Genomic DNA, 25660 nt, shown 5'->3' with positions numbered 1-25660 from the left:
CTCACGGCGGTACTGTTCGGGCCGGGTGGGGGGAAGGGCGGGGCCTTGACCCGGCGCGCGCGGGCTGGGCTTGGGGGTAGCGCGTTCCTTTCTCCCGGGGGGAGGGGGCGGGGCTTCGGGCCGGAAGCGGGGGTTGCCCCACGGCGCATGGAGGCTTCTAGGCCGTGGCTGAGTTGTGGAACCCAGACAGAAGTGGAGGGAGGTTCGGGGGTAGCCGGATCGGGTAGGGGGTATGTGTGGTTGAAGTGGGTCCTGCTGGGAGCTTTGAGGACCCCCACAGTAGGAGGCGGCGTTGCTTGATGGTTAAGAGGTCAGGGTTTGATTCAAACCTGGGTTCGATTCCCCTGCTATGCGACTTTGGGCAGGTGCTTTAAGCTCTCTAGGCATCAATTTCCTCATCTGTGAAATGGGGACAGTGATGATACTATGTACTGATAGTTCTAACACAGTGAGTGACAGAAACCACGCCAACCCAGTGGACTTACTTCTTCGCTGGGTGTTTTTTGAGCGCTTGCTAGGTGCTAAGCATTGTGCTAAGTGCTGGGCTACCCACTCAGCAGCAGGAGGGCAAAGGCCTGTGCCCCAGAAGTCAATTACATTGTGGTGGGGAGACAGGAAATGAGAAAATGTATACATGGACAAGATAATTTCATGTAACTACTAGGAAGACAATATGTGAACAGTGCTTTTCCAGTTCCTGCCTCACAGTTGCTCTGGGGTGCTACAGGGCAGAGCTTGGCCTCTGCCCAATATGGGGGGTGAGGATCCTGAGGCCCATTGAAGGAAGGTACAGTAGGCCTGGCATCCACCTCTAATGGTATGGCTCTAAGAGTAGTTAGTAATAATTATTTGCTAATTGGGTACTTGGTGTGTATCAGGCATTGTATTAAGGGCTGATGGGGCATTATGTCATTTAATACAGCACTCTGTCTCTTAAGAGATAGTATCTTCATTTTATAAATGAAGGGGCTTAGAGTCTTAGAGGAGTGATTTGCTTTATGATGTCCAGCAAGTGGCAGAACTCACATCTGTGATTCCTGATCCCAAGCTCTTAACCTCCGTGTTATGCTGCCCCTCTGAAGTCCAGAACTAGAGAGTGTGTGTCATACCAGTGTGTCCTTTGTCATGGTATGTCAGACTGACTAGCACAGTTTCTGGCATTAGGGAGCGTAGGACATGATGTAGTTTTCACTGAAGTGTTTTCACTTAGATTCTCATTTAATCCTTATTGCCACATTGTGCAGAAGATACTGTTCACCTTTTACAGGCGTGCCATTTGTGATCCAGAAAGATGAGGATGTTTATCCAGGGGCACATTGCTTTTTTTCTGGTGGCATCTCCCTCCCCAGCTTTCTATAGTGCTCAGTGCAGTGTCTTGAAAGTAATAGGGTGCTTATCAGCTAGCATTGAATCAAAATGAGTTTGGGAGTCTTCTAGGAGAACTGCTAAAGGAAGAGAGCTGACTGGGGAGGCCCAAGGAAGCTTTTTCAAGGCAATTGGAAGTCTGGTTGAAGGAGTCATTTAAGGGTGGGGTTTGCAGGTCATCATGGGGTCTTCCATTGAGGCCAAACAATGGAATCATTCTGTAGGAAGTGTGAGCTTCCTCCGAAACAGATTGGACTCTGTTTTGATTGCCTGGAAGGGCTAATTAATTGGTTAAGTCAGTGGATGTTTATTGCACATCCACAGGGTGCCTAACCCCGTGTATTAGTGGATGCAGAGCTTGCGGAACACATGGGACCAGGTATTAGTGTACTGGTAATGAAAGAGGCTTGAATTATATGATGATGAAAGGCCATAACGTTTTCAGAACTGGGGTGTGGTCAGGAGACACATGTGGCTTAACAAGCTGCTTACATTTTTTGGTAGCATGACATACATGATACCTGATGTATGTACGAATGTTGCCAAAACAGATTACAAATGCTCAGTCTGGGACCATGTTTTTTGTTTAACCGTGTCTCTCCTTGGTATCTGATAATAGCATTTTGTACACAGTGTGCATGTCATTTATTCGTTTATTCAGGGATTTTAAACAGGGAGATACTTGATCTGATTTATGATTCAGAAAATTGACTGCTTTGTAAAAACAGATTGAGACAATGAGACTAATTTGAACGCTGTGGCAGTGGGTCCAGATGAGAGATGGTGGTGGCAGGTCTCTGTTTTGGGCCCTGGAGGTAGGAGGATGAGGTAGACAAGGTCCCTCCCTGCCCTGGACCCAATACCTGTTCTGTGTTAGATAGCATGCCAAGTATTTTATGTATCTTACCTCACTTAAACCTTACCTTACCCTTTACAGATTAGTGGCATGAACTTATAACTGCAGTGCATTGAAGTTAAGTAACTTGCCCAAAGTCATACAACTAATGAATGACATCCTCAAGTTCAAATCCAGGTCTTCCTTGCTTGAAATCCTCATCTCTTTTCATACAGCACATTGCCTTCTGGCCCAAATCTGGTCCTGGAATCATTCAGAAATGAAGAGATAATGACAGTACAGTATGATAATGCCTATCATAGAGGTTTGAATGAAGAACTGTGGTAATGTGGGGGATTAATTTCCCAGTGGTGTCAGGACCTAGAGTGCTGGCTTCATGTATAATAACACAATTTTATTATTTGAATTTAAGATTTTAAAAGTGTTAAAGGTTTACTTTCTGAAAGAAGTTTACATCGATACATTTTTTTCTAACACTGTCCTGCCAACCTGAAAACAAGTAGCATTTACTGAGCGCTCATTGTATGCAAGGCACTCTGCCAAGTGCTGTGTGGGGTGTGAGGACGCAGAATGAAGTGCCACAAGACAGCATGAGGTCTTATGATGGTTCCTGATTTGCAAAGTCCCCCCACCCCCCACATTGGTAATAATTGGTGTCTCATGAAATGCAGAAAATTGTAAGTGTCAAGGTCACTATGAAATCCAGTGTTTCATAATTGTGTGTCCTCATGGTAATTGCCCCAGGTTTCATTTAGATCTGGATTGGCCTGTCCTTATCTCATATTGCCTAAATCTTCCACAGTCTGTTTTCTGCCAGCAGCCGGGGTGATCTTTTTCAAACTTAAAGGAGAGTTTGAGTCTACCTGACAACACTTAACAGAGGCTAAAATCCAAACTTCTTACCGTGGCCTGCAGAATCCTAACATGATCTGGCTTTGCTTCTTTTCCCACTTTTATTCCTGCTCTTCCTTCTTCTTGCTCACTGGGCTATAGCCCCCGTTCTTCCAGATCTTTCTTCTGATTCTTAAGCTCAAATGTCTGTCAGAGAGGCTTTCCGTGATGATATTCCCTCCACCCCTGTTGCCTCAGTGGTCAGTATGAAATGACATTTGTTTTGTGTATTTGGTCCGTGCTAGACTTTTCACTACTAGAATATGAACTCTGCAGACAAGCCATTTGTCTTTCCTGCTTATCCTGTGTCCTGGTCCCTAGGACAGTGCTTGGTAAACATTTGCAGACTGAATGAGGATGATGATGGCATCCACATTTAATAGCATTTTAGGTTAATGTGTTTCTTCTGTGTGTGTGTGTGTGTGTGTGTGTGTGTGTGTGTGTGTGTTATGAATTTCAAAGCCTGACAGAAGGGTGAGGGGTAGCATATTCTGTCTGGGCCAGGGGAAGGAATGTGGATGATGAGGCTGGGCAGGCTTGGTTGCCAGTTTGTAGGGTTTTTATGTTGCAATTCTCCTCATCTATAAAATGAGAATCAAGTGAACCTTGCAGAGAGTTGTCAGGGTTAAGTGACAAGTGTTTGTCACACTCCTGGGGCTTGGTAGGCTCTCAGGTGCCCTCCTGTTTCCAGGTGGCCCAACAGAGAATTAATAACAAGGATTCCTCACTATAAGGTCATTTGCCACCACCTTGTAATACTTAGGTTATTGAAAAGTTTACTTTTGATTATAAAAGTAGATATGGTCCTTAAAGAAGATTTGGAAAATAGTGAAACTATAAAGAGGAATTAATAAAAAGCCCACCATTGGAAGAATACTGCTGTAAACATTGTAATGTTAATAAATAAGCTTGAACTGATGTTTTCTAAACGGACAACATTCTTGTTTGTGCATCAGCCTCCCTTCATAACGCATTTAACCTTCCCTTTACTTAGTGTTCATTGTAGCTTAAAATTTTATACCAATTACATTAAAATGGGATGTAGATTTTAGGCTGGCTGTTGTTGGGCAATTCATTTCAGGTCATGTTTATCCAGTTTCATGGCTGGAGTTCTGGTGTCTCTGATTTGGCCTCTTGGGAAAGAAGATGAGGGTTAAAAATTGAGCGTTTCCACAAGTCTGCTGTGGGTTACTCTAGGAAGGAAATGATTGCGCTTCCTTGCATACTTAATAACGCAAACCCTTCTCTTTTCCTTACATGCTGTAGAAGATGGCAGTGAATGTATATTCAACATCAGTCACCAGCGATAACCTAAGTCGACATGACATGCTGGCCTGGATTAATGAGTCACTGCAGCTGAATCTGACAAAGATCGAACAGTTGTGCTCAGGTAAGAGAAGTTCACTAGAATTTTTCCCAGGAAAGCCTGCAGGTCCTTCAGGAATGTGCAGGTCTGTAACTGACTGCAAAGCCACAGGTTCAGACTATATGTTAGGGCTACCCCATTTCTTCTCAGCCTTGCCCTGGTTTTACTTCTGAAAGGAACTGTGCTTAGAAAGAGCACACATCTGCCTGCAAGTTCATCATCTCCCACCATAGCGACTGCATATGGAGGCCTGCAGTCCCCATTCACGCTCTTTGGCATTTAGATTTGGAGTGTTTTCTTTGAGGACAATCATTATAATTGTTCTAGTTCTGTATTAGTTTATCAGTGGCATTTCTTATTCCAAGACCAAAGTCAAGCAAATGCCATTTCAGCCGCAGTTTTATTAAACAGAAATTTTTTAAATTTAAACAATGATTTTTAAAAAAACACAAAGATGTTCTGTTTTTATGTATACTAATAGTATAACATTTAGAAAACTAGAAAGAAGAAAAATACTAGTAGTTCAGAGAAAACCACTGTCTGGTGGTTTTCTTTTACTTTTCTGTGCAGTCTTTCAACTTAACCTCGTATTGTAGATATCCTTCCGTGTCAGTCACTCTCTTGGAATTACTCAGTACTTATTTGTAATGGCTGTATACTGTTGCTTTCTATGGCTATGCCAGAGTTGTTTACTATCTTCCCAATTTTTGGACATTTAGGTTTATAATTTTTACATTGTGACTATGGCTAGGTTGACTGTCCTTTAACATCAACCATAATCTGTGTTTATTTCCTCAGTGATTCCTAAAAACGGAATGACTAGTTCAAAGGATATGAACTTTAGGTTCTTGGTAATTGTTTTTCATAAAGGTGTTAATCAGCTTCTGCTTTCTCTGAAGACTCCTTTCTTATCTTTTGAGACTTCAGCTGTCTACCCTTGACTGTCCTCACATAGGGAATATGTCCAGTTATCAAAACTGGATTTACCACAAAGGTCAAGAATTTGCCAGAGAAAGATAAGACATGTGTATATATTCTGCTACTTAAATTTTTATATTGTTTGTGGGGTAATTAGAATCCTCAGAGTCTCCTCATAATGATAGTAATATTATGTAAATGCTTTTCAAATAATAAATGCTCTTCATTTAATTCTCAACATACCTCCACAAGGTAGGGATGTGTATTAACCCCATTTTACAGAGGGGGAAATGGGCTTAGGTAAATTGATTAACAAGTCTAGGATCGTATAGCCAAGAACAGAATTGAGACTTGAACCTTTGTTTAAATCAACAGCCCATGCTCCACAACCCCTGTACCCTACTCATTCTGTAGTCTCTTCCTTTACCAACTGCTGCCATTTGGATCAATATAAAATTATTGCTCTCATATATATTATTTTTAAAAAGTTTACTGATTTTTAGAGAGAGAGGAAGGTGTGGGGGAGGAGAACAAGAGAAACATTGATTTGTTGTTCCACTTGTTTTATGCGTTTATTGGTTGATTCCTGTATGTGCCCTGACCAGGGATGGAACCCACAACCCTGGTGCATTGGGATGCTGCTCCAGCCACCTGAGCTACCTGGCCTGGGCTATATGATTTTTTAAAAAACAAATTCAGCTTTTAGTTCCTTATTTTATAGCTTTGTCCTAGTCTTGGTCTTAGTTTCATTTGCTCGTCTTGTTATTTCTCCTGTGAAGCTAAATCTCAATTTTACAGATGGTCAGAGAGAAGCTTTATATGAATTGTTCACTGAAAAACTGGTGCTCAAGAGTCATGCTGATTAAAACATGAGTCACTTTGTTAGTCAGAGGTATAGATTCTTAGCCTTAGATCTGGGCTGCCTTTCGCCCATTTTCTGTTAGTTTCCTTAGTTTCATTACCACATCCCTATTTGTTTGAGGCTTTTAAAGCACTTGTTGACCTGTGATTTATGACTAATGTAGGGATGAGGTCATTCTAGTTTTCATTGGAGCTGGCTTTTTCAATAGTAATTTTTCCCTAAAATTTACCTCTTTCAATAAGTATACTTGAAAGTATATTTCACTTAGTTAATTAGAAAAAGAGATCTCTTCATGTGTGGATAAGTTGTACATGTGCTGATCTGGCTCCAGATTTATCTCAGACAGGAAGTTGCCATGATAGGACGAGGACTCAGTCTGCTCTGAGCCACGTGACTTTGGAGTCCTTTACTGTTCTGGTTCCTCATTTGTAAACTGGAGTAGTAGGACCTGGCCCACATGTAAAAACAGCTGTCTGATATTGATTCTCTAGCAGACCCTGGAGGTGAGTGTAGATCTCTTGGTGAGGAGACTGCCCACCGGGCATAGCTCATGCATTGCAGAGCCTGGCTTTGAATTGAGATTTTTCTCCCATCCAAGTACTAACCAGGCCTGATCCTGCTTAGCTTCCAAGATCAGACGAGATCGGGCGCGTTCAGCGTGGTATGGCCGTAGATGTGAACTGAGATTTTTCTGACCGCACAGCCCACACCCTCTCTCTTGTATACATGTTACATCTTTTTAAAAGAAGCATTTGGCTCTGGCTGGGTAGCTCCATTGGAGTGTCATCCTCATAGGCCAAGGTTGTGGGTTCAATCCCTGGTTATGGCACATACAACAAATAACCAGTAAATGGATGAGTAAGTGGAACAACAAAGTGATATTTCTCTCACCCTTCTTTAGTTCCCCTCTCTCTAAAAATCAATAAATAATAATAAAAGTGTTTTAAAAACTGTATACAAAAATAAAAGAAGCATTTTGAAGGGTTAAATGTTAATTCCATGTAATTGATTACAATGTTATTGTCCCATTAAAAATCTGTGAAGAATTTCAACTTCGCCTACTGGCTGCTACTTCCCTTGCCCTGAATAAAACACTTTTCTCCAGTAGAAAATGGTTAAGTGCAGGATACTTAAACTACGATTTGTAAACAAACTTTTATTCGTTCATAACTAGTTCTCCTCTTGAGAGCCCTGTAGGGCTTCTGTTAGAGCATGTAGATGGTTGCATTGTTCTTCATGTTCACGTTTAGAAAACATGGTCTCAGCTTCCAGTGTGAGACCAGACAGGATGAGCCGCAGACACTGTCCTTGAAGAAGGCCTGCTGCCAGGGCATTGGAGTCACAGGGAAAGTGAGGCTCCTCAGATCCTTGTGTTTCCTGAGGCCAAGGCAGGGTCCCATAGTCTTTCACTCTGGTGCCTGGTGTCTCCTCTTCTGAGCTCAGATGAGAAGTGGATCAAACATTAAAATTCTCTACCAAACACAAGCTTTAAAAGGTAGGAATAGGTTTTCTCTTCAGAGAGCATGGTTCTGAGGTCCTACACTATTAATGTGCTGGCCGCCTGTGGAAAGGCCACGTTTTGTCAGCATTGTGGGCTGTCCCCCCCTGCCGCCCACGCCCCCTCCCCTCGGAAGTGAAATGAGCCTCTGCTTGGCTCTTGTAGTGAGATAAGGTGAGGATAACTTTCAGTGACATAGTTGGTAGGTTGTTCACAATTCATTACATTCTGTAGTCTCCCTGTTTTGGAGAGCTGGTCATCAAGAAAACAAACCTGATCACAGAGAAGGACTTTGAAGAGGGATTGCTTGTGTTTAAGGGGTATACTGGTTGCCTTTTGTAACCCATTTGTTTCCTCAGTTCCATTTCATATTTAGGCCCCTCTGCACTTTTCCAGGGGCCCAGCATGGAGCTTTGAACCTGTCAGGTGGTCCTCAGAATGTTCTTGACTCCCCTTTCTCTTCTCCTTTTCTCTCCTCCGGCCTGGCCTCCTCCGTTGTATCTGTGCTGCACAGAATAGTAGAAGTGTTCACGTGCTCCCAGGCAAATGCTCATGGGGACCCCCTAGCCCTTGAGCTTCTATAAAACAGCTTGTCTTGCCCATTTCTCTCTGAGGGTGTGTGACCCTGCAAAGCATCTGAATCTGACAAAGTTCTATATGTCTTCTGAAGGGTGTTTAGAATCCAGCCTCTTTTGGTTTTTTTTAATTTTTTTTTTTTTTTAAAGCTCTTGCCTGAGGATACATTTATTGATTTTTAGAGAGAGGAAAAAGAGAGTAGGGGGAGAAACATCTATCAGTTGCCTCCCGTACATGCCCCAGCCGGGAACAAACCAGCAACCCGGGCATGTGCCCTGCTGGAGGATTGAACCCGTGACCTTTTGGTGCACAGAACAATACTTTAACCAACAGAGCCACACTAGCCAGGTCCAGCCCCTCTCAGTTTGCTCACTGCTGCCACAGTGGCCCCTGCCTGGGCCCTAGATTCCTTCGGGGTTTCCTCACTCCCACTCTCTTGTTCTACCACAGTAGTTTGCAGCTCTTCTGAGACCATTTTTATTGACTCACTCCTGTGCTCAAAGAAGTATAGCTTCACACTTCTTTGCCTAAGTCTTCAAGCACCTTCTTGGTTTTTCTTTGCCTTAATTAAAACAAAACAAAACAAAACAAAAACAAGAAACTTACTTTCTTTTGACTATAAGTGATTAAGTCTTGTTAGTGAAACATGAAGAAAACCATAGTCCCCTGTAATGTCAGAAGTTAATGATAGTCATTGTTAGTTTTTAGCTGTACTTTTTTTCTTAATTATGGCTTTATTGAGTGCTTATAGACCAGGCACGTTCCAAAGTGCTTTACATACGTAACCTGGAATGTCAGGACTATCACCATCATTTTACAGATAGGGAAGTGAAGCACTGAGATGTTAACGACTTGCCCAAGCTTACTTATTTTACCTGTACTCAATTGACATACTGTATATATGGTTTTTATTTTTAAATGATTTCTTTCTTAAATTTTAAAGAAGAAGGAAGGGAGAAACAGATTTGTTGTTCCACTTATTTATGCATTCACCGGTTGACACCTGTGTGTGCCTTGCCTAGGGATTGAACCTGCGACTTCGGTGTGTCAGGACGATGCTCTAACCAGCTGAGCTACTCTGCCAGGGCTGTATGTATGGTTTTTATTTTTTGAGTTACTGAAGGTCTCAAAATACTTTAAAATTCAGAAGGAACAGAAGGATGAAAGAGTGATAACTCTCCCTCTTAACTGGTGTCTAGCAGCTACCCAGTTCCCCTCTGCAGAGGAAACGCAGTGTTATCAGCGCGGTAGCCTCCAAGTAGAGTGAGTGTGTACATACAGACAGAAACATCTGTCTATCCATATTCTGTGTATGGGTTTGTGTGCACGTGCTCTTTTCTCCCCTTTTACGTAATGGTAGTATGTTTAATCACAGTGTATATTCTGGAGGGTGTTCATTATCCTATGTCATCAGATGCCATGTTATTTTTCTTCATGGCTGTGTATACTGTAATTTCCTTGGATCACTCTCATGTTACTGGACATTTTGTTTCCATTCTGTTCATATTAGAGATTGTTACGGTAACATTATACAAACATGTTGTACAGTTTTGTTTCCTACTTTTAAAATTATGATTATGTTTCCCATGTTAAATTTCTTTTTTTTCCCTATGAAAATGAGTACTTTTTTTTATTTGTGGAACTTAAAAGTCTAAAAGCACAGAACACATTTTCAGAAGACCAGTACTACCCATTTATGGTAATTGCAATGTTAAAACATACTTAGGTAATGTATAGTTAAGTAAATCAAATCTAATAAGGAATTCAGAAGCAACTGGTCTTGAGTTATTCATAGCATACATTAGAAATTTTGAGGAAGGAGAACATGCATTAACAGAAAGAACACTGGCAAGCTCAAATGCTGGTTTGTATGTTGAGTATTTTTAAAGATTTAAGAAGGATGCTCAATTAGCATACAGCTTTTTCTCACTTATATAACAGATGCATTTCTATCTGCTTGTGTACAACAGAGGGTTAGAATCTTAATCAGCTTATGACTTCAGATATATGCTATTTAAAAAATGTATTCCATGAAATTTACTTCACTGTATCTAGCACTGATTCTTCAAATAAGCAAAGTACAGGGGGCCTCCCCTTTAAACTGCTTTTAGGTAGAAACCTAGAATTTTCTGGTACAATGCTGGGACTTAGTCTTATTTAATATAGGAATTGAATATGCAATAGAAAATTTATCATTTTCTTTATCCTGAAGAGGGAAGGAGGGATGGAAATATGGTTGCAGTATTTAAAAGCTGAGTAGGAGAACAGTGAGTCTTTCATAATACCAATAACACTACTATGCAAAACAACCATGGATCTCATCAATTTTATACTTCATGCTTGATGAAAAACTTAGGTTCCCCTCTGTGTATCTCAATTAATTCAGACCTTGTACTCTCTCCAAATACAAACTCAGTTGGTATTTCCTAAGTAGAAGACCAAACATCAAAGGAAATCACTCCTTTCAACATCTTTTGATATGGTAAAATTTCCCCAAAGTAGAAATCTAATATTTAAATATGAAATCTCTTAGCCAAGTAGAAAACTGCAGCTGTTATGGGTATTACCCTACATAGTCATTATAGGCATTACATATGAAGTTAAACCCAGCATTGAATATGCTTGCACAGTTACGCTGTGAATGATAGCGGTGATGCTGCCAGTGAAAAAGGACTATCTTTAGCCCAAAGAGTAAAGGGGGGGGGGGGTGTAAAAACAAATAGAAGGCTGACAAAGAGCTGGGTATTTTCAGGCCAGGAGAGATAATTTTAAACATAGAGGTATAAAAAGAAAAGTATTTCCTTATGTCCCCTTTGTGGAAATAACATGAAATATTTATTATTTATTTTATATATCATATAAGAACAGAGATAAGTAATTCAGCTCTAGTGCAGCATTATAAAAATCATCTCTTTACCACAGTGTAAGGTTTAAATGCATCTGTACAAGGGTACATGCTATTTAAAATGTAGTAAGATTGTTGTTGCCCTACCACCATGTTAAATTTCTTGAGGATGATTTTTGATGCCTGTATTAATGACTCCTCACAGCCCTCTATTTCCAAATTTTACTCATTCTGTAAGATGACTCAAGCCACATCTACCCCCTAAAGCATGAACCCTCTTACATTTAGTTGGTGGAGCATGTCTCCTGTGTATTTGAGTTAAAACACTGGAGTTTTCTGATATGGGAGCATCCATTTTTGTAGTGTTGACTGCAGTTTTCATCTAATTCTCCAAGGGACCCCTGAACCAAAAGGGCTGAGAGCCATTGCATTTGAGATGCTGTAAGCTTTTGGAACAGGGGCCGCAGAGCGCCCTTGCTTTGTGTTCTCACTTTGCAGCACAGCTCCTGGTAGGGTGGGGCTCGGTGGTTAGACTTGGTAGTTGATGCCATGACATAGCTGGTCCTACCCTAGGCCTCTCTGCATCCTTAAGCACCAAATTATGTGGGCCTGTTCTGTTGCATATTGTTGGGACAGTGGCCATTTAAGAGTGTCCCCTGTTTGGGTTGCCAGCCTTTGCTATTAAGGCAGAGCCGGAAGGAAGGCCCTTTCTAACTTGTTCTGTGCTGAGTGGAGACATTTATAAGCCAGGACTTTTCAGCTCTTCTGTATAAAGCAGCTGATATATTGTACTTTTTTTTCTTACAAACATTTGTCTTTTTTTTTTTAAGTGTTCTAATTATACCATATTTGCCATAGTATATAATTAAATATTTAAAAAATAGAATGCATTTAGTACCACCCCTCAGATATGGCCAGTATTCAATAAGTTTTTATCTATAAAACAATTTTGTATGGTTTAACCTAATGTATTCCATTTTCAAGTTTTTTTATATGCATATATATCAAGATGGATATTACATACATGAAGATATAGACGTTTTTATATCTTGCTTTTTCTTTTAATATTAAATCTTGAGCTTTTTCTAAAGAAGTAAAAAAAATATGTTTTGAATGCCTGCATAATTTTCTGTCAGGCAGATGGTACGCTAAAAATTTATGTAATTGATCGCAACTACTGTGGGAGATATAGGTTGCTTCCATTTTTTTTCTTGTTCTTTCATACGTATGTATTTTTAAAACACCTACAAGAGTATAAGCATATAAAATTCTAACATTGAGTACAACGTCAGATGTGAAATTTAACAATCTCAACAACTAAACTGTTGAATGATTTTCAGCTTCTCTCTGGAATCTGATGTGTAAAATGGCTTTTGACATATTCCACATTTTCTAAAAATGTTTGGGAAAATTTACAGAGAAGCAGACCAAAGTCCCATGTGTCTTGGGCTTGGGTTTCTTCAGCCAAGAGTTCAGGAAGCCTTTTTATGCGAAGTGGTATGTTCTGTGGCTCTCTGCATGTCTTAAAAACTGGAATTTCACACCCTGTGAGCCTAGGAGGTGCATGCTGGTCCAGAGGTACACCTCATCTCTGTCTGCAGAGGAATTGAGCAAGCGGGGACACCAGGGGCTGACAATGCACGGTTATCACCAAACCAGGGCCAGTTAAGGTGCTCCTGGAAGCATAACCATTTAGTTAACTTCCTTCTGACCTTCTGCGTGTCTACACGTGTCAGGGTTACCACTCAAAGAGTTTACCTGAGAATTCTAGACCTCAGGTTGGGCATCTCCTGTGCTGTTGTCCAATGGGGGAGGGCAGGCCTGAGCATAAGAAAGCCCAACCTGACAGCAGTCTGCAGGGGTGTTTGCCTTCCTGGAAGCTGTGCAGTGGGCAGAATGGTCTTCCAGGGCATGGCAGCAGTGGGGCACCCTGAATGCAGGTGAGGGTTGGGCAAGTGGAGCTAGAGATGGCAGGGCTCTGTGTTCTAAGCCAGGCAGAGGCTCCTAGGTACCTACTAGAATGTTTGGGCCAGTCCCAGTCCTTAGGATCTGCAACAGTCCCATGTGAAACTTACCAGAGGAAATTGTGCAGGGTGCTTCTTACCCGTCCTCTGGCAGAGGGAGATGCTAGTCTACAGGGGGTTCTGCCTTGGGGGTTTCTGTGCAGCCTGGACTCTCAAATGCCCACTCTTAACAGGGGACCGCTGTGCCTCAGCACTCCTGCATTCCTCCCATTCGCGGCAGGGGTCCAGGCTGCATTGCCGTTGTTTGCTGTGGAGGTCACAGTGCAGGAAGTGCTGTGCTAGGCTTCGCAGGGGCCCGTCGGCCCTGGCAAGGCTAGCGCTGGTTGCTTCCTTTTTTTACTTCATGATAACCAGTTTCATGAGTAGGTTCCCCCTTCCCCTTTTTTAGAATCCTCATTCAAGGATGTTTATTGATTTTGGGGTGGGGACACAGAAAGAGAGAAGGAGAAACGATGTGAGAGAGGAACATCGATCCATTGTCTCCCGTATGTGCCCAGAAGGAGGATGGAGCCCGCAACCTTTTGGTGTACAGGCCAGCACTCCAGCCAACTCAGCCACCTGGTCAGGGCTGCCATGCTTTTAAAAAATTACTTTCTTAGGCTGGATCCCCATGTGTTCATTGGACATTTACATTTCTTTTGTGAATTGTCCACCTGCTTTGTCCATTTTTACTGGGGTCTTAATTTTTTAAAGATTATTTATTTATTGTTTTTAGACAGAGGGGAAGGGAGGGAGAAAGAGAGGAGAGAAACATCAATGTGTGGTTGCTTCTTACGCACCCCATACTGGGGACCTGGCCTGCAACCCAGCCATGTGCCCTGACTAGGAATTGAACTGGCTACCCTTTGGTTCGCAGGCCAGCACTCAATCCATTGAGCCACACCAGCCAGGGCTTAATTTAATAAATAAATGAGAGAGAGAGAGAGAGAGAGAGAGAAAATGTGTGTGAGAATTCTCTTTCAGTCAGTCAGAATATAGCAGCATGACATATCTCTTTTTTTCCCTTCTAATCCAGAAGTGTTTTTTTTATTCAACTGTAGGGTGTTCTAAGAGGGTATATAATGATGTCATGCAAAAGAGCATTGTATAGGGAGTTCAGGATACCTGAGGTATGGTCCTGAGCTTGGTCTTTGGCCTCTGTGTGGTTTTGGGCCACTGTTTTTGGTTCTCATTTTTTAAATTTAAGGCTCTAAGGCTTTTTCTAGCTGTACAGTAAAAAACCTGATAGTTCTTCAAGCAGGCTTTTCTGAGAAGCAGATGGCTGCTGCTTTTAAGTAGTTTTGGTTGACTTGATCTGGAAGTCCTATGGATGGCTTACAAATACTGTGCATTTAGTAAAAGACATTATTTTGTTTCAGAAAAATATTTTTTTATGTATAAAGCAGTGCTACAGATATACTTAATAAGTTATATATGTATTTATTTTTATTAAAGTTTATTTGTATACATCAGGATCCAAATAAGCTCTATACATTGCACTTGGTAAATAGTGACTTTTAAATCTTTTATTATTTTTTTATTTTTAAATCTTAAAAATTAAATTTATTGGGTGGGGTTACATTGTTAATATTGATAAATCTCATTGGTTAAATCTCTTGAAATATAACAATTACTAGAGTTTTTTAAATGTAAATACCTAGAAATAAAGTTCACACACACACACACACACACACACAAACATAAAAGTTACTCTTCTTTATGCTGTTAGTTTGTTGAAGACACTGGGTCGTTGTCCTCTAGAATTTAGGATGCTGTTAGTGTCCGTATTTTTAAAAATATAAATATTGCTAATGCATTGCCCACTACATAGAATGCCTTCAGTATATTTTTTCTTGGATGAATAATAAATCAGCCACTTCAAAAAAATCAGGCTTTTACTTTCTGATACTCCTTTCTACTAAGAATGTCACTCTGGTCACTGAAGTGTTTTGTTCTCATTGCATCTTCTTTCCAAAAATAATGACAGTGACACTCTTTATGCTAGTACTGGCAGGGAGCCATTTTGGCCTGATTTAAAATAAGTTGATTATACATACAGTGGCAGTCTCGAGTTCTGCAGAACATCTATTGCCTGCCTAGTCACTAGATTTATTGCCTCCTTCCCTGTCTTGTTTCTTTGGTGAATTAGCCCTGGCCAGGCAGTAGGGCACAATGAAGCCTGCCCTGTGTTAGGAGAGTGCAGTTGGTAGGCATTAGAGAAAAATGGGCAAGTGGGGGAAGGAATGAAATTGGAGAGCAAATGGGATGAAATACCTACAATAATTTCTTTTTTTTTTTCATTTTTATTTTTTGTTCAAATACATTTTTCTCCACCTTCCCACCCCCACTTTCCCCTGCCCCCCTCCCCCACCTCCTTTCCTCAATCTTTTCCCCACTTTCAATAATTTCTTATAGTGGCCTTTACAAATTTTTTTTTCTTCAAAAGATTTTATTTATTTATTTGTAGAGAATGGGGAAGTGGGGGAGAAAGAGAGGGAGAGAAAAATCAGAGTGGGAGAGAAACATTGATTGATTGCCTCTTGCATGCCCCCAGCACTCCTGAACAGGGACCTGGCCCGCAACCCAGGCATGTGCCCTGACTAGGAATCGAACAGGCTGTCTTTTGGTTTGCAGGATGACGCCCAACCCACTGAGCTACACCAGTCAGGGCAATTGGTTGATTCTTGTATGTGCTCTGGCTGGGGATCAGATGGAACCCAATCATGCTTTAACCAACTGAGCTACCCAGCCAGGGCCTGACTGGGTAATGTATTGTATATATTGAGTTGGCCAAAAAGTCCATATGGTTTTTCTGTAAAATAAAAGACACGTTTTCATTTTCACCAATAACTTTATTGATTTGGATATTTTGAGTATGTTGGGTATCTTCCTGCATGGTGTAATGTTGATTGTTTTCAGTTAATGTCTTGATTTGATCCTTACCAATTTCAGCTGGTCTACCCAACTGTGGAGCATCATCCAGTGAGAAATCTCCAGCACAAAACTTTGCAAACCACTTTTGACATGTTTGATCAGTCACCAGTACCTTCTCCATACACTGTACAAACCTTTTTTTGCATTTCAGTTGGGTTTTTACCTTTCATGAAACAATAAAGCATGATATGCTGAAATTGTTGCTTATTTTCTTCCATCGTCAATATTAAAATGGCTAAACAAAAATTCGCCAGTTTTTTTTTAAAACACACATTGATATGACAGCTGTCACAGTCTAACAAAATTGTTTCAAATGAAGCTAAAGACTATTAGAGACATCTTATGGAAAAAACCAAATGAACTTTTTGTCCAACCCAGTGTGTACCACATCTTTAGTCAGTTGTCTATTGATGAAGACCTAGGTTGCTGCTATATCTTAGCCTTTGTAAATAATGCTGCAGTGAACATAGTTACATTTACATAGACATGAAAAGTTCAGGAAGGACATACATCTTTAAAAAAAATTTTTTTTTTACCCTACGTCAGGGGATGGATCTTTGAAATACTTGGGAAATCCCTCCTGTTGCTTATGAGGGGGAGGGTATGTTCTTGCGAAAAATCAGAAAATGTCATCTGTTTCCATTTTTCTGTTCTATGCATTTTTTGCAGTGGTCATTTTATTGTTATGTTAGCTTCTAATAAAGAGTAGTTTTAAAATTTCATAGAAATACTCCTTTTCTCCTCATAGTCTTCCAAGTTACAAATGTGCTGTAGAACCTACCAGGTAAAACCACAGTCTAGTTACAGATTTTGGTTCACAGGCCAGCACTCAGTCCACTGTACCACACCAGCCAGGGCTTTGTTACAGATTTTAAAAATGACTTTGAAGTCAAGTGGTATTTAAGTTTTTGGGCTTTGTAGGTCCACTGTACAACTTTTAAAACTGTACCTGGGTTAAGTGGGTTTGGGGTAAAGTTCACCCTGCTTCATTTAATGACTTATTGTGTATTTTATTCTTCTGTTGTTGTTCATTCAGGGGCTGCCTATTGCCAGTTTATGGACATGCTGTTCCCTGGCTCCATTGCCTTGAAGAAAGTGAAATTCCAAGCTAAACTAGAACATGAATACATCCAGAACTTCAAAATACTGCAAGCAGGTTTTAAGAGAATGGGTGTTGACAAAGTAGGTAAATTTTATTCTTCCATTTAGGTTGTTTCTTGACTAGTGATTGTTACTAAGGAGGCAGATGCCGCCCCATGACTTTGAACATTTTCTTTTTCCCAATTTATATCGTAACCTTTTTCCCAGTTAGCATAGAGTTTACTGGGTGCAAAATTTCCCTCTATCTTCCTACCCCCTTTTCCCTTCCTGTCTTCTTTCTTCATAGTGAAGTTATATATTACTGTCTGTAGGAGTCAACCTGTTTAATCTCTATTAGTCTGAGATCTAACTTTGTAATCCTTGGATTTACCTTAGTAAAGCATACCATACGGTACAGTGAGTAGTTCTAACAGAAGATCCTAGAAATAACTTGGTTTGTAAAAGTAAGGTACAAGGAAGATCCCTTTGTGTTGGGAATTTCCGTCTTGCCCCCAAGCTTATTTGAAGGTACCAGAAACACTGTCTGCCAGGCTTCGTTAGGACAAAGATTATCTCTGTTTTAGTAGGTAATATTAATAGATTATAGTCGTGAGCCACATAATGTTTTGGTCAGCAAAGGACCACCTATCCTATCACCCTGTGACGTCATAGCATCGAAGCACAGTGCACTCAGTGTCTTTGGTGATGCTGGTGTAAGTAAACCTAATGCTCTGTCAGTTGTATAAAGGTTTAGTATATAGTACAAGTAATTATTTTATATAAGTACATAATACTTGATGAACGACTATGTTACTAGTTTATGTATTTACTATACAATACTTTTTAATTGTTATTTTAGAGCCTGCTCTTCCTACTTAAAAGGTTTGCTGTAAAACGGTATGCTGTGTCATGCCAGCAGCAGCCTCGCCCAGCCCACCTGTTGCATCATTTGGTCTTGCGCTTGATTTAATCTTGTGAGATGTTGGACAGTTACATTCTGTATAGGCTTACAGTGAGGAGCGGTAGGCTATTACATGTAGCCTAGGTGTGTAGTAGTCTATACTGTCTAGGTTTGTGTGTCTATGATGTGTGCACAGTGACAAAATTGCCTAACAATGCATTTCTCAAAACAGATCCCCATTGTTAAGCAGTGTGTTATCTATTACAAAATTAAGCAGTTTCTCCCTTACCCATCAGAAGGGTTTATCCTTTTAAACTATTTTTGGGGGGAAACCTTTTTTTTTTTTTTTTTTTAGTAAAGCTTAAAGTTTATAAATTTGTCAGGTTTTTATTTACTTTGAAATCAGTCTTTATTTTAGTTTTGTCTCTGCAATATATAAAATACGTACGTGTATTATAAGAATATCATTTAGTTACCAGGTATAGTTTAAACTAGGTGCAGCGTGTTATATACAGTAATTTTTCTTTTGTATAGAATTCAGTATTTTTAAATAAGGTAAATTTCTAAAGTAAACGGAAGTCGAGAGTGTAGTCCAGTGAGGGCCCGTGTGCCCCCCAGTTGCCGGCTCGTGTCCAGCTTTGTTTCATGTTACACCTCTGCCCCATCATGTGTATGCCCGGGTTATTTTGGAATTCCAGGTATAATGTTTGCAAATGTTTCAGTATCAAACAAAGCAGTTTTATATTTATTTGTTTATAGGGGTGGGTATAATTCAGATTATTACATGCATTTTTTATAAAAATGCCATTGCACCTGGAATTCCTGAAGATAGTTAAACTCTGGCCAATAGTTCAATGAAGGAATATCTGATAACACAGCATTCTTGTATAAGAACAAAACTTAGAGCCCTTAAAGTATATTTTAACAGGATTGGAATTACTGTAAAAACAACATTTTATAGAAATCTATCCTTGACCTATTTTTAAAATTTTTTTAAAACACGATTTATTGTAGATACCTACGTGCGTGCTCTGGGTTCTGTACTTTGTGACAAGCACTGTGACCATGCATGTTATGCAGACTTACTCCTGACAGTGGAATGTCATACATTAGAATGTGCTTGGGATTGTGGATGTGACTTACATGTGATACTTGTTCCTTTTGCATTTCTGATTCCTTTTGATGGGCTTGGAGGGGGCTTGGTAGGTAGACTTATTCTGTGAAAGGCAAACTGGATGAAACTTGCTTTAAAACTTTCAGGGGTTTATTTTGTACTAAGTTCTTGCCTCTGAACTATTTTAGAGCTTTATATCCATTTGATGCATGGGCACGCTTGGTGTTTGCCAAAAGCCTCTTGCTTTGGGCTAAATAGTCTTGATGTTTCTCTGCAGATAATTCCTGTGGACAAATTAGTAAAAGGAAAATTTCAGGACAATTTTGAATTCGTTCAGTGGTTTAAGAAGTTTTTTGATGCAAACTATGATGGAAAAGACTATGACCCTGTAGCTGCCAGACAAGGTCAAGAAACTGCAGTGGCTCCCTCCCTTGTTGCTCCAGCTCTGAACAAACCGAAGAAACCTCTCAGCTCTAGCAGTGCAGGTAAAGAAACCAAACAAATACCATTTCCAGATAATAGTTTTCCAGGTATTCATTCATTCATTCATTCAACATTTAACCAGATTTTTTTGAGTAGCATAGGCTTAAGGAGTTTAAGGAGCCTAATCCCAGCCATGTGGCAGGAGCATGTAGTATGGCATCAGGCAGACCTGTTTTTATGGTTTTTAGGTCTCTGTAGCCCTGTGTAAGCAAGCCACTTTACCTCTGCCCTACAGTTTCCTCCTATATAAAATGGGAATTCGAATATGTGTCCCAGAGGATTGCTTTTGAGGCCTGAATGAGTTACTGTGTGCAGTTTTGCCAGGGCCCTTTAGTTCTATGGAATAGAAACCGCTGATGTTAGCTCACATGAAAGAGAACTTCAATTTGAACACAGGGACATTACACAGAGCTCCGTTACAACCAGACCTGAGCTCCCAGGAACTTAAGGAGCTTTCTAGGTCGCTCAGGGACTGTTCCTGGCTCTCTGCATCATCATCCTGTCTGCAGACCAGCTTCCTGTACTTTTACAGCTTCCTTGCCCTCCCCAGAACTTTAGCTGTTAAGTGGCTTTGGCTTGCTTTGAGGCCAGCAGAGTCTGGGCGGGTGGGCGGGGGGCAGGGGCTGGTGTTAGAGGCCTTCTCTAAGAAGTCTTGGCCTGCAGGTTTCCCAAAATGTGTTTGCAGTAGTATATATATATAGAATATACTTATACTTTGGGGCAAGGTGAATGTTGTACAGATGCTAACTCCTCCTTTTCTAGAAGGTGGCAAAAATATGAGTTAAGGTCCCATTGTGCCTTGAGAAAGAGGCTGCTCCATCTGGTAGGAAGAGAGGGACATTGAATAGTTTTTAATTTTTATATGACCTCATATAAATGGGATTATACAATGTGTGTCTTTGTGCCTGGCTTTTTTATTTAGCATGTTTTCAGCATTTATCCATGTTGTAGCATGTATCAGTACTTTATTCCTTTTTATGGGTGAATAATATTCCATTGTATGACTACATATTTATTCATCAGTCGATCATTTGTGATTTTACTTTTTAGCTATTACGAATAATGCTGCTGTGAACATTCCTATCCAAGTTTCTTTGTGGGCATGTTTTCATTTTTCTTGGGCATATATCTTAGAGTATATACTCCTGGATCATAATCCTTGGCTTGTATGGCAACTCTGTTTAACCTTTTGCAGAAATACCTGACTGTTCTCCAAAGTGGCTGAACCACTTTGCATTACCGTCAGTAGAGTATATAAGGGCTCCAGTTTCTCCAAATATTGAGTACTTTTATTTCTTAGCTACTTAGAACGGGGAAGTGCATAGGTAACTATGTGCATTTCATATTTCAGACGTGGCTAATAGGCAAGCAGAGACTTGCATTAAGCATTTAGTCTTTGGGATAAACTTATTAGAGATAAACACACTAGAGATGATACTATAGAGATCATGCAGAGGAAATGCCTGTTACTGTATGTAGGTGACAGGCTTTATGGTTATTGAATAATATGGGGGTGTCAGGAAAATCAGGTATTTCTAATCCTGACATAATATATAAGCTTTACAAAATGATTACTGAATGAATAAAATCATAAATGATATATTTGCTTTGAGGTAGCCCGGTCTTGATTATTTTAATTTATAGATGGGTGTTCCCCTTTATTACTTTTTCCTTGTCTTTGTCTGTTGACTATTACTACTGAGAATTTGCAAATCCTGCTCAATCTGCTGCATTTCTCTCCTAACCCTTCTAAACACCTTCTAAACGGTGAGCAAGATAGCGGTTTTGAAGTAATCAGTTGTCAGAGCAGTCTCTACCACCCTGCCCTTCCCAATCCAAGGAATCTCAGTTTCTGAGCTAGGAAGTATCTTACTTTCCAGATGGGGAACTGTGTGTACACAGCAGTAGCTGGGACTGTGAACTCACTCCTGGTGAGAAATTTGCCTTTATGCCATGAAGCTCCTCCGCTGGTGGATTTGGTAGGAAGTGAGTTGCGGTAGAGCAACTGTACGTGCCTCTTTCAGATAATAGTTCTATTCACCCCAGTGGCAAAAGGACCTCACAGAAGAACTAACTCTCGTCACAAGAGATTGTGGCTGAAATTGGTGCTTAACTTTGCTGCCAGGATTAAAAAACCACTTTGGGCAAACTTGGGGGTGTTGTCATGTATGCCAAGCTCTCAACATTGAGTTCCTTTACTGCTTTACTCTGGAAGGCAGTTGGTCACAGCCTCTTCTTGTTGTCTGTTGGGTTCTTTTTGTTTTGAAGTTTCTGCCCTTAAAAAGACATCTGCTCCTCTCTCAGCTCCACAGAGGCCCATGGCAACACACAGAACTACTGCAACCCCTAAGGCTGGCCCAGGTGTGGTGCGGAAGAATCCTGGTGTGGGCAACGGGGATGATGAAGCAGCTGAACTGATGCAGCAGGTAGGTCCCTCCTGTGTTCCAGACTGGAGTCACATCAGGAGAAAGGATGCTTGCTGCACTGACCCGAGGAGGCTTGCTTGTGTCCTTGTAGGAAGACCTGCGTTGTCTGCTGAAACAGTCCTCCTCGTGACATGTGTGAGCGAGCCAGGTGCTGCTTGGGGAGCGTGAGCGTGGAGATGGGGGTGGAAGTGGAAGGGGGGTCAGGCGCCTCTGAGATCTGTTAGTGTGATAGCCACCAAGGTCTTAGTTTGGAAACCCACCTACACAGTAGAGCTCTGTTGATGTCCCTGGAATGATGCTAGGGCTCTGTGGAACTCAGAGTGTCTCTTGAATTTTGGCTCTGACAAAAGATAAAGGAGAGTTTCTTTCTGCATAATTTTCAAAAGAAGGATTTCACAGTTTCTTTTCTGAAATCCAAGTTCAGAGTGGAACTGGTATGAAAAGCTTACTGTTCCGTTCTTAATAGGTCAGTGATTTGAAATGTCTTTTTTAGGATTAATTAACATCCTGAAGGTACCTGTCAGAGGTCTATGGATCAGAACAAATTGTAGACTTTTAAACATTTTCTCACTAATCCTTGTAGTTATTTTGTTCGCTTTTCGTTGATTCTCTTGATTAATCCCAGTCTTAAAATCAGGATGCTTTGTTATCCCAGTGAGTTTGAGACTGGACTCTTTTCCTTTCCTAAAAGCCAAGTCCTAAAACCTGGGGGACACCGCCTTATTTTAATCTAGAACCTCTTGCGACCCAGGTGCCGGACAGAAAAGCCTGCCGAAAGATCATGTTTTGTTTTTTTAATTCTCTGATTTGTGTGTGAGCCATGGTCCTAGGAGCCTCAGGAGTGTCAAGGCGATCGGGTCATCACCCCCATGGGGGCGGTTGCCTTGAGCGTTCTCTGGGTGCTGTCACTGAAGTATTGAAGTTCTGGAGGGTAAGGAGACTTCGCTCTTTTGTTTTCCGGGCCTGGGTGTGCTCCTATGTATTTTGGGGCTCATCCTTTGAGCTGATGTTACGGGAAGCGCCTGGAGTGGTGTTGGGATAAACGAAGTAATGGCAGTTGATAAAAGATACTTGTGGTTATTATGGTTCCTGTCCATTGTCTTAATAGAGAGAGATAGGACCGAAAGTATTTTTTTAAAAGTTCACAGCAGTAAACTTTTTGTGTATGAAACATGTACACGAGTGTTAATAATGTGTATGAGCTATGTGAACGTTAATAACAAAAATAGCTAACATTTTTAGAGTGTGTGCCATTATGTTATTAAGCATTTTAATTTCACTTTTGCATTAGCCCTATGAGGTTTTATGGATAAGGGTAATGTGGCTTGGAGAGGTTAAGCTTCCTGAGCTGGGACTTGAACCCAGCTCATACACAGCTTGTTCAGCCTTGTCTCAGAAGTACTTTGGCTTGCATGGAGTTTTAATTTTTTTTTTTTTAATATGAGAGATTGTAGCTTCTCTCCAGGTTGCCAGAGTTTTTTACCACACCCTGTTACTCACTTCCTTGGCTCATTGTATGATCTTTCTGGTCCCTGGAAGTACTTTAATCTGTGGCCCTGACAAAGGTGTGGAGGTCTGGGGGTTATGACTAATAAGAGAAATAGAACCAGATGGGCTCATTAGGCTAAGAGAAGAAGCGTTTATTCTGTACAAATAACCTTGTAGTGTTTAACAACCTTGGGAGATCTGTAGCACTTAAATGTGGAGAAATTTGTTTTAGTTGAATTTAGTCTGGAACAACACTTTTCAATAGAAATAGAATGTGAACCAGAAATGTGAGGCACATATATAACTTGAACATTTTTAGTAGCCACATTAAAGAAAAGTAAAAAGAAAAGATTAAATTAACTCTAATAACACATTAACGCAATACAGTGGTACCTCCGTACTCGTTAATTCATTCCGGAACTCGTGACGATGAGTGCCAAAACTGATGGGTGCCGAGTGACGAAGCATTTTCCCTTGCGGGGTGGTGTCATGACAAGTTCTGGCAAGTGTGACAGGTCCTGAGCAAGTGCTGAGTGCTGAAATGTTTTTTTCTTGTCAAAATGCGATGAGTACAGGGTTTGACGAGTTCTGAAGTCGACAAATACTGAGGTATGACTGTATATCCAAAATATGACCATTTTGACATGTAATCAATACAAATAATTATTGAGATACTCTACATTTGGAGGCCCTTAGGAGGTCTTTGAGATCCAGTGTGTATTTAGTGTATACAACCCATCTCAGTTGCACTAGCCACATTTCAAGGGCTCAGGTAGCCACGAATGGCTCATAGCTGCCGGATTGGCCAGTGCAGGTCCTAAGCGTTCTTCTTGGGCTTCTTAGGTTATAGCTATTACTTTACTACAAGAGAAGGTTCTAGGAGTGATACTGATTAGTAGCCACAATTTTTTTTTTCATTTTAGAAAAAACTTTTAATGCCAAATTGCAAACATATATAAAAGTGGACAAAATATTGCATTAACTTCAGCCGTCAACTCATGGCCAATCTTGTTATACCTCTACTTCTACCCACATTCCTTCACCAACTGGTTTATTTTGAAACACATCCAGGGGATATCCCATTATTTCAGAAAAATTCACAATTACTTAACTTGAAGTTTACTGTCTTCCTGTCTGTGAAGTGTTTAGTAAGTTGCTCCAAATAAGAACGCAATTGTTTTAATCAAAAATTCCTAGAGTCAAAACTCAGCCCTTTTTTCCAATGAGGAAACTGAGCCTAGGTAAGGAAAGGTCGTGGCCTAGGACCCAATGCCCCCAGGCCCACCCGCGCCAAGGCCCGGCCTCGGAGGCAGTGCGACGCACACCCAAGCAGCTGTGAGAAGAGGCGTTTCTGTAACCTCGCAGAAGACCTCCTGCTCGGCTTCCATCCAGGCCCCTTAGGCTATGCCCAGGGCTCCAACGAGGAGCCTAGGGCAAGGGGCTCACCCAAGTGCACGTGCTCAGCTGCTCTGCCTCAGCTTGGGAAGCCCAGTAGCCTCAAATTTTTAATAACCTCATAAAGAAGCAGAAAGAGGAGTGCCAGGTGAAAGCCAGTGACTTAATTTGTACTTACTGAGTGTTCCTTGTAGATATATGGTTATTGACTGGTAGGAGGAAGACTGCCTTGTCTGTATAGGTGGGGCCGAGAAGGCTGGGTTCTAGTGTTGTGGATGATGCTTAGGCCAGAGAAGGTTCTAATGGGTTTGTGAGGGAGGCGTTAGTGAAATGTGAGTATACATAGTTGGACTCTAAGCTAGCGTAACTTTCTAAGCTGTTTTGGTTTTCTTTTCCTTCTTGGTCACTAATGTGATTAGAATGCCTTTTCCCAGGCTTTTGGATCTGAGCTGAGGATTCAAGGCAGCTTCCTATTGCTGGAATTGGTCAACTCTTGCCCTTCTATCCCCTTTTGTACTGCATTTTTGGGGCTGATATTTAAGCAAAGATAATTGCAGCAATTAAAGTAGGGGTGAGAGAATGGGGGGAAATTGACAGTTTTGTTTTGCTGGCTACTAGGTGATGGTAGTACCTTAATGAAACTTGCAATAATACTTTTT

General features: G+C 40.9%; 1 protein-coding gene across 1 annotated transcript in view; it reads left to right on the top strand.

Moving 5' to 3' along the window:
* The window catches only part of MAPRE1 (microtubule associated protein RP/EB family member 1), a 31647-nt gene that overhangs the window by 194 nt on the left and 5793 nt on the right, over window positions 1–25660 (top strand). Inside the window, exons 2-5 of the mRNA XM_054573891.1 lie at window positions 4379–4502; window positions 17151–17296; window positions 19487–19694; window positions 21997–22118. Of these exons, the coding sequence (XP_054429866.1) occupies window positions 4382–4502; window positions 17151–17296; window positions 19487–19694; window positions 21997–22118 (597 nt within the window). The 5' untranslated portion in view covers window positions 4379–4381. The remainder of the gene's footprint in view (window positions 1–4378; window positions 4503–17150; window positions 17297–19486; window positions 19695–21996; window positions 22119–25660) is intronic.

This window comes from Pteronotus mesoamericanus, unplaced genomic scaffold (assembly GCF_021234165.1).
Source record: "Pteronotus mesoamericanus isolate MK-2021 breed Mesoamerican mustached bat unplaced genomic scaffold, CSHL_Meso_final contig_25, whole genome shotgun sequence".
In the NCBI taxonomy this organism is placed as follows: domain Eukaryota; kingdom Metazoa; phylum Chordata; class Mammalia; order Chiroptera; family Mormoopidae; genus Pteronotus; species Pteronotus mesoamericanus.
This window is presented reverse-complemented; position numbering and strand designations above follow the sequence as displayed.